The sequence below is a fragment of the Temnothorax nylanderi genome, unplaced genomic scaffold, assembly GCF_030848795.1.
Source record: "Temnothorax nylanderi isolate EJ_2023f unplaced genomic scaffold, tnyl_v1.0 TNYL_tig0076_pilon, whole genome shotgun sequence".
Classification (NCBI taxonomy): Eukaryota; Metazoa; Arthropoda; class Insecta; order Hymenoptera; family Formicidae; genus Temnothorax; species Temnothorax nylanderi.
The window spans coordinates 726326-735744 of record NW_027249138.1 but is presented as its reverse complement, the minus strand read 5'-3'; the positions used below and the strand labels follow the sequence as shown (position 1 = coordinate 735744).

General features: G+C 33.0%; 1 protein-coding gene across 2 annotated transcripts; it reads right to left on the bottom strand.

Annotated features, from left to right (window-relative positions):
* Positions 1 to 1806: 1806 nt before the first annotated feature.
* LOC139774262 (F-box/LRR-repeat protein 4-like) lies at positions 1807 to 8906 on the bottom strand. Of its 2 annotated transcripts, XR_011718542.1 has the most exons (9): positions 8796 to 8906; positions 6727 to 6960; positions 6502 to 6613; positions 5960 to 6410; positions 5380 to 5518; positions 4912 to 5290; positions 4491 to 4833; positions 3927 to 4349; positions 1807 to 3234 (listed from the first exon to the last, which is right to left on the bottom strand). XR_011718542.1 is itself a non-coding variant. In XM_071709395.1 (8 exons), the coding sequence occupies exons 2-8, from the start codon at positions 6949 to 6951 to the stop codon at positions 4327 to 4329; spliced, it is 1596 nt and encodes a 531-aa protein (XP_071565496.1). In that variant the 5' UTR covers positions 6952 to 6960; positions 8796 to 8906; the 3' UTR covers positions 4223 to 4326. The 2 variants fall into 2 exon arrangements, 1 of the variants encoding a protein (XP_071565496.1); XM_071709395.1 differs by lacking the exon at positions 1807 to 3234 and having other exon boundaries at positions 4223 to 4349; positions 4567 to 4833.
* Between the last annotated feature and the right edge of the window lie 513 nt (positions 8907 to 9419).

Here is a 9419-nt window from a genome sequence, read left to right as displayed (position 1 = left end):
CAATGAGAAAAAGGAGCTACGAATGCCGTTACTGTTCGGCGAGAAAATCGGAGCCTCGAAATGTGACAAACGACACTTAAACAAATCTCGAGAAATACAATCATATCTTATCATTGTTATGTATCTTTTAATGCGAAGTATGCTCTCTCGAACAATATTAAACGATAAAAAGTTTTAGAATATCGTTGCATAACGCTAGGCAACGAAAAAAGGAAGTTACGAATGCCGTCGCTCGCACTCGGCGGGAAGGCAAACGGTCGTATCCGAAATGTGACAAACAACTAAACAAATCTCGATAAATATAACATTCATCTTATCATAGCTATGTATCCTTTAATGTGAGGCATGCTCTCTCGAACAAGATTGAACGATAAAGAGTTATAAAATGTCTTGGCATAATGCTGGGCAACGAAAAAAAGAAGCTACGAGTCTCGTCGCTCGTGCTCGGCAAAAAGACGGTCTGAAATGTGACAAACGACTAAACAAATCTCAAGAAATACATTCATCTTATCATTGCTATGTGTCCTTTGGCATAATGCTGGGCAACGAAAAAAAAAGCTACGAGTCTCGTCGCTCGTGCTCGGCCAGGAAGACGGTTCGAAATGTGACAAACGACTAAACAAATCTCGAGAAATACATTCATCTTATCATTGCTATGTGTCCTTTAATGTGAGGCATGCTCTCTCGAACAAGATTGAACGATAAAGAGTTATAAAATGCCTTGGCATAATGCTGGGCAACGAAAAAAAGAAGCTACGAGTCTCGTCGCTCGTGCTCGGCAGGAAGACGGTCCGAAATGTGACAAACGACTAAACAAATCTCGATAAATACATTCATCTTATCATTTCTATGTATCCTTTAATGCAAAGTATGCTCTCTAGAACAAGATTAAACGATAAAAAGTCTTAGAATATCGTTGCATAATGCTAGGCAACGAGAGAAAGGAGCTAATATATGTATACCGTTGTTTTCACTCGGCGAGAAAGTCGGCGTGCCGAAAATGCAACAAATGACATTAAAGAAATTTCGAGATATACGTTTATTTTAACATCGCTGCGAATCATGCTATCTCGAACAATATTAGACACTAAAGAGTTCGTCACATTTCGGAGTTTTTCTTTTTCTCCAACTACCGCCCGATAGCATTCGGCGTTACCTCTTTCTCGTTGGCTATACACTGAGAAAAAAATGTTGTTAATTTGACTAAACTCGTTTAGTTGGTGTGATTTGTTTAATGTAAATATTAATATATTTAAATCAAATATACGTGAGTAATATCAAGAAATATTTTATTTTATTTTATATAATATTTGTTGAATTAACAAATGTTAGCTTGACAGCCCGTGACCGCTGCATTTAGTTGAATCAAATAATATTTCTTTGAATCAACGATTTTTTTTTCTCAGTGTAGCATTATGCAACAGCATTCTAAAATTCTTTATCGTCTATAATTTTATTTGAAAGAGCATGCTTTGTCTAAAGAGGATATATCAATGTAAATATAACGGCACTGTTTAACAATTGTTTAATTCCGTACGCTGATGATTTAGGAAACTCCGTTTTTCTCACCAGTTACCTTTATTCAGTAACGTTTCGAAATTTTTCATTTTTTAAATTTTTGATAAGTTTGTCATTTATTAGCACTAACATTGTAATGTTAATATTTTTTTTGTATTTTTACTAATTGTAAGTCCGATAATCACTATAACAGGATATAACATATTTCAAATAAATATCAATGCATATTGTTCATATACCGACGAAATTGATTAATTGGGCGAAAATTGTCTTGCTTATAAAATAGTATTTGTAATATTTAATTTGTATTTATTAATTAATAAAACAGATTGTATATTAAAATATTTAAAGAATACTTCGTTGTTTGAAGAAAACATGTTCATACATTACAGTTGATCCCAATTTGTTACCTATATTGCTAATCTTGCAAAATATGTTGCTATATTTTGCGTGCGCGTGAATTCTACATATATGTATATGTCGTAGGCAAATGGTTATTTTAGGAAAATAGCTTCTGACTAGGCAAATGTTATCTGCCTGGCCAAATAGCTTTCACTATTTATTCTTGCTATTTTCCTAGTCATAAATGATAAATGCTATTTTCCTAGGCAGATGCTGTTTGACTGAACCGCTGTTAGGCAAATGGTATTCCGTGAAGCATGCATTGGTGCACTTCAGTGACGCGCTTTAAACAGTTAAATACATTTAAAGCGCGTCACTAATCTATACGCCGAAGGCGTGTCCTAAAATCAGTGAGAAGTTGTCGCGGGGCATGTTCATGGTCGCTACATCTCGTCGGTATGACAGGAATCATAACCTAATTCCTGTCAACTTTAACGATTAATATCTCGCTTCGCGGGGCAGAGCGACACTTTTTTCTGCCAGATTCTTTTGTTTCGTGCAAAAACGCGTCGAATAAGCCTAATTTCATCGATTTCTGTGCTGCGGTAGCTAAACTGAAGAATTACCCACCAATGCATGCTTCGCAGAATACCATTTGCCTAACAGCGATTCAGTCAAATAGCATCTGCCTAGGAAAATAGCATTTGACTAGGAAAATAGCAAGAATAAATGATGAAAGCTATTTGGCCAGGCAGATAGCATTTGCCTAGTCAGAAGCTATTTTCCTAAAATAACCATTTGCCTACGACATCCTCGCTCTTACTCGCTCGTTCTCTCCTGCATACCGCGCTCTTACGGCTATGATATACTTAAATGGTAACGCTCGCAACGTTTTTAACACCCTGTATATACAACTATATGCTGGGACTTAATTTCACATTCTTTACGAATATGCGGGAACATCATCAATTATGGGAATTTATATATATTTTCGCATAATTAAACCTTCAACATTATCGAGAATTAACCGCTCGCATCGAAACAATCATGCTAATAATGATTCTTGTATATTAGTATATAGAAAATCGCCTTTCCATGAATTATTTACATTAACGAAATTAACCATGTATATTTATTTATACGCTTCTTCAAAATAAATTCGCATTTAACCAACAGAATCTAATGCGACACAAAATTTACACGCCGCCACTTGTGTTCGCACTCCTTTTGCCGCATCGAATTTGCCTCCACATAACGGGAGTCATCTTGTTGGAGGATTTCCCTTAAATTCGCCCTGGTAGATCGGGGTGATGTCCTTTCTCTCGGTTTCGGCGGCCTTGGGGTGAGCGATGCCGTGTCATCCTCAGCGAGCGGCTGCAATAGCACTTTAATTGAAGTAACAGCTTTTTTTTCTTAGTGTAATAAAATTGAAATTATGTAATACTAATATGCCAGATATACGAAACTGACAAAAGACGATAATACAAAATTCGCTAAATTAGCACGTTTAATAAGTTTTATCTTTTTTGCTTCCTCATAGAGGAAGCTTTATTTTCATAAACTTCGTATATGGACCTTTGATCGCATATAAACCTAAGTCTAATCAACCAAATTTTAAAGAATTACATATGAAATAGAGGTAGAAAAGACCGAAGAAAAAATTGTTTTTCTAGTTTTTTATGCCAATGTGTTCAGAATGTTCTAAAACGTCGGAAAATCGTAATTTTATAAAATGTCCGCATGTATATATGTATGTATGTATGTATGTATGTATGTTTGCATGTATCTAAAGACTTCATGACATTTCGTTGGTCTAGCCAGAATAATCAAAAAAGAAACTACCTATTAGATATAAACAGATTCAATCAAACAGTCAGAATAATCTGGTATTAATAAGTTATAAGAAGAAACTTACTGACCAGATTTTAATAATTTGTATCATTTTGAATCATCCGTTTTTTATGGGTTTTTATGTCGAATTTCGAAGAATAATCTATAAGTTTCTGTTTATTTTATTTGGTAATGACATTTGTACTGTATTTTAGTAAGAATTTAAACACACTTACTCTCAAATCAGTTGTACTTTGTTGAACTGACACTTATCCCGATAGTATAAATAAGTTTCTATGGTTTTGAATCAAATTCTCGATAGAAATATTCACATATACTCCTCATTTATATACTCCTCATATATTCCTCCTTCCTCGTAAAACACATGTGGATGACTTTTCTTCCACTGGCTAATCAAGTAGGGGCTAATATTGTGGCAATGGAGCTGAAACCGTTGCAATTTAGGACATTGCTCGAGAATAATGCAAACATTTTCAGGTGTTACAAATTTCACTTCTGCCAGACATAAACATTTCAAGTTTTTGCACTCCGCTAGTGATTTCACATGGCGATCAGTGATGACAATAATATACAACCATATTTCTTCCAGCAGTTGACAGGAGGAAAGCAATCTGCTCAAGCTATCATCAAGGTCGAATCTGTAACAAGAACCATATAATTATTACAGAACTTCAATCACAAAAATAAAATCGAAGTAACTTCTTCAAAAATCTTGCAAAAGAAATAACTTTTAATAAAGAATACGTAATATATATTTCGAAAGAAAATGTAGCACATACATTTTTTCCCCAAGTATCACTGTTCGTAAATTCTTACAGTCAGCAAGGGCATTAATACCCTTCGATGTAAAAGTACCTGCTTTATATAAATCTATTATTTGCAAGTCCCGACACGAATTTCCTAACTCTATTGCAACAGTGTCGACTGGGCACCCCTCCTTACTGTAAATCCCCTTAAGTTCACAGTGCAAATATAATTCACGCATCCGTTTATTTTTTTGCAGTATTTTGCAAAGACATTGAGCTTCTAGGTTTGTTATTTTAAGTGTCAACTGTTCCAGGCTCTCTAGATTTTCGAGACATGAAAGTCCTTCATTATCAAAATATCCCGTCAGATACAACTCTAAAAAAATATGTATTGGTCATACATGCAACTTAACAATAATTTTGATATTTGTATAATCTTAATATATATATATACCTTTCAAATTTTTGCATATCTCTGAAATTTTGAGTAGGACATCATTGTCGACAGATATCCATTCAATGATCCATTCATTGTCGACATATTCCATGATTCGTAAGTGCGTTAAATGCCTGCCGCAATTCTCAAGAAATTGCACGAAATGCGAAGAAGAAAAGTTGCATAATGTAAGATCTAATTGTTGCAAATATTTACATCTAGGTGTAAAGTAGCAAAGTATATTATAAAAATAAGTAGGACAACAGATATTTCGCATGTTCAAACGTGTATATAGTAGAGGGTCCCGTGTTAAATCATTGAAGCGCTTATTTACTTGGTTCATGATGCATAACGTCTTCAAGTCTAAGTGCTTTAATACTTCTAGAATTACTTCATCCTGCGAAAGATAAAACACAAAACTTTAGTACACGAGATAACATTGAAATAAATATTATTATGAGAAATAGACTTCTTAGAATACTTTACAGAAAGCGCAGAAAAACTGTCAGGTGATGGCTCTTTGGATTCATCTATACGATTCATATAATCAGGGATTACCTTCCTAAGAAGTACAGATGTCTTTTCATTCCCGAAATTATTCTTATGAAAACTGTTTTCTACATCGCTGCAAATAATGTCGGAACAAATTTATTTTTATTATTAACAGAATAAAGAAAGATTGAATATACCCAGATAGCAAAACGTCAGTTATATTTACGAAATATGTGCGTAAATTCGTGACGAATGTTTGTACAAACAACATGTAAAGCTGCGTCTGTAAATGCTCAGCAACAGTATTGAATTTGTTTCAAGCAATGGTCTATTCATCATTTGTTACATTTTGGTAGCAACAGTTTACGCCCGGAAGCTCCATTGGCTATATAGTTTAAATATTATTGATGGAAACAACACAATTTTGCTGCAAAGCACCATAAATATGAATTCTATAGAGCTACGATTTCATTCGTGTTTACGCAATGTTTGTGGCAACAATACATAAACTGTTTCCAGCAATGATTTGCACACTCACGTTTTGCTACCTACTTAATGTTGACAAATGTAATACCTTTTACAAATAATACAATGTTCAGGAAAATTCTTTTGAAGATGGTCAATATCCAAATGTGCTTTTTCGTAATTTGCTGTTAGATTATGGACATCCTCATGGTGAGAATACATGCAGTTAAGTCTCTTTAATAGATCAGTTAAACTCTCTTCAGGATTTCTGGGAAGGATCAATTCTGACGTTCCGATAAGCATCACAGCGTCTAGCTTTGTGTAGTCTAATATACTGTGCTTAAATTCTAATTTGAGTTTGTTGGTTTTAAAGTTACACAGCTGTAAGGGTGGGGAAAATAGTCTTGATATCGGAGGCACAATCTGAGGCAATCCATCCCACAATAAAATCCACCGATCATTTGAAGAATCTTGAGCCCAAATTTTAATTATGTTTCCAGGATTATATACTTCGTATATAGAGATTCTGATTGGATATACAGCTTCATGAAACTCGATTTCTATAAAATAGAAAGTATAATTATAATTCCTTCCCAATGAAAACGTTTCTTCTTTAATAATATTTTATTTATCAATTAAAATATTACATACCCAGATGATTGATGTGTTTGATATCTTTTTCATGCCATGGTATACTTTTATTAAGTAGTTCAATGTTTGCAGGCCATGAAGAAAATAATGAGATATCGAAATCATAAGTTCTCTGTATTAAAATATTGAAATGTCAAAATGTGTCAAATAGTACAAAATCTTGTAGCATAATGTTAAACTGTGATTACTTCCACAGGACAATAATCCCGCGAAATATACGCATACCATAATGAATGTTTCTGAAAAATCTCCATATTTTGGAAATTTGGTAGGTGCCCCATATATGTAACATATAGTATCAAGTGTGGCCAAATTATTGATACAATCATAATTACACTGCTTCACAAATTGATAGATAAAGTCAACAGAATTTTCCTCTCCTGTTGAGACCCTGCCGATATAGGGATATTGACTCAAACTCTCATTCTCAAATGGATAATGAAATGTCATATTCTTTCTCTGAAAGCAGATAAAGATATGAAGGTTATAATCCTTGCTCTTTTTTGGCATAAAAACGCTAAAATGCTGCATTATAATACTTTACATTTATTATAATTATATAATATATATAATCTTTAAACATTATATAGTATAAATTTGTCTTGCTTGCTTTTGCATTATTAGTATTGACATTCAAAAGTAGCACACTTTTGTCCGTTTATTAAAATACAGCATACAAACTCTATTTAGCCGAACGGTAATTAGCGCGTCTAGTGCAATCAAAATTAATTTTATCAAATAACTGTAATTAACAATTTTCAATAATGCTTCTTGAGATTAGTGAATTAATTTTGTATATTTTTATTTCTATTGAGAAGGAAGTAAAGATATAATTTCGATTTATAATTATAATTATTGTTTATTTACATAACCTGAAAAAGACGTTCAATTTACTGTTAACCGGTTATTGTGATAAATATTACCACATGCTTCAGTGGTCAAATTGGTACGTGACACCCTTCACGGAATGTGGGAGGTTCCAGGTTCGAATCCTGGCTGAGGTAATATTTTTCGCAATAATTTCTTTATTTAACGATTAAATCAAATCGATTTAATTGCGGGGAGAGAGGAGATTTTGCTCCAACGGGAACTGTGTTAATTATAAGTCTGACAAATCTAGTCGTCGCGCAGTTTACTTATTATTGGAAAAGTTATGTGTAATACACATAACTTTAACACACATAACTAATACACGGAAAAAAATATATGTGTGTGTATATATATATATAATAATTTGGCTACCAAGATCCAGCTCGGGCCTATTAAATTGCGATTTTAGTTTAATCTATTTGATTGTATATCATATAACGGTCGTATAATTATCATATTATTTCTTATAATTATTATATATGATAATGGAGTATTTAGAGATAATCAATCAACTTGTTCAAAATTTGCTTATTCCTGCATGAAACATTGTGCAAGAGAAAACAAGTTTTCAAGCATTGATTCTATTCTGAAAATAGATAATAGATCTGTTCTTTTTAGCGGAACTTCTTGTGCGGCTCATCTTTCCTTTTTTCTTTTTACGATGTAGAGAAAAAAAGAAGAGATAAAATGTGCGAGAAGTTTAGTTTATATATTTGTTAGGCGTGATTTGTATATGTTTGCATATGTATTTATATATATTTGTATATGTGAGTATAAAAAATATTAAATGACATTCTCCATTCTTGGAAGCAAAAATGGCTGCGAAATGAGCAATCTAGTGGTATATAGAAGTCTGTGAAAGAAACTGAGCCACTAGTGCATATGCGCACTGTCTGTGTTACTATGCCACGTACCCTAGCAATAAGTATAGCACAAGCAGTCTGTCTCGTGAAAAAAGAAATTGAGGTTAGGTAATAATGTGCTAGTGTTTGAAAATATAAACTAATTTGTAACAACATATGTATGTCATTATTAAATAATTAAATATTTTAAACAAAAAACAGTTTCTTAAAGTTTTTTAAATAAAATATAAAAACAATTTCTTTCTAAATCTGATATATTGTGAGCACGTGCTTCGTGTTCTTTTCTTTTACCACGTTAGTAACAAAGAAGAAACAAAAAAAATTGCAAAAATTGCTCATGTTTGCTGCACTTACGTTTTCTAAGTGACTAATATTTTCAAGAATGTATATTTTTTATGTTATTTATAATATATTTTCCTTCTTATATATCGATATGCATAATAGCGATTAAGTCGAACATATATGAATACAGCGAATACAGCGAATAAAGGAAATTAACGGAAATTTGACGAAAGCTAAATTAAAGATTAATCGGAAAAACTAATCGATTTTTGTACTCACTGTTTATGCGAAGTAGATTTAATTTATCCGTATAAAATGAAAAATCAAGAAAGAGAGAACATGTAGGAACACGCAGTCGGTGAGCACCACAGATACTAGACTGCGAGCAGTATGAGTTTCTTTCAGAGTAACGATCATGTAACTAGATCCCTAGGGCGGAAAGGTAAAAAGGGAAAATTTTCGCCATTAAGTTCAATGGTGTGAAACTTTTCACTTTTCACGTTTTCGCGGGAAAAAGATACATGATTGATCCCCTGGATCGCTAACTCGACCAATCAGGATTGAGGCAAAGTGGAGGGAATATCGATGGTCATTTTTTGTATGGCATTTCATGTAGGTGTACCCTATGTTCCATTGGCATATTAGACGCAAACGCTTCTTCTCACGAGGACAATTCATCAAAAGGCTGAATTTATTAATTCAATGAATCTTTCATACGCGAGCACTTTATTATATAGCTTGATCCATCACGAGAATTTGAATCCAAAACGATTTAAATCGTGATATAAGATTTTATTCTCAACTAACAATAAGTATCGATAATAAAAACTTAACAGATGCCTATAAATTCAACAATATACAATAATTTATACCTTCAATCATTTATTGACGATTATAAATAAT

What these genes read in the sequence shown, in the direction of transcription:
- LOC139774262 (XM_071709395.1), bottom strand. Translation starts at nt 6,951, where the DNA reads ATGACATTTCATTATCCATTTGAGAATGAGAGTTTGAGTCAATATCCC. An exon ending in TTTCAGAAACATTCATTATG is followed by an intron (nt 6,614 to 6,726) that starts GTATGCGTATAT and finishes ATTTTAATACAG; the next exon opens with AGAACTTATGATTTCGATAT. An exon ending in CATTGTATTATTTGTAAAAG is followed by an intron (nt 5,519 to 5,959) that starts GTATTACATTTG and finishes CATTATTTGCAG; the next exon opens with CGATGTAGAAAACAGTTTTC.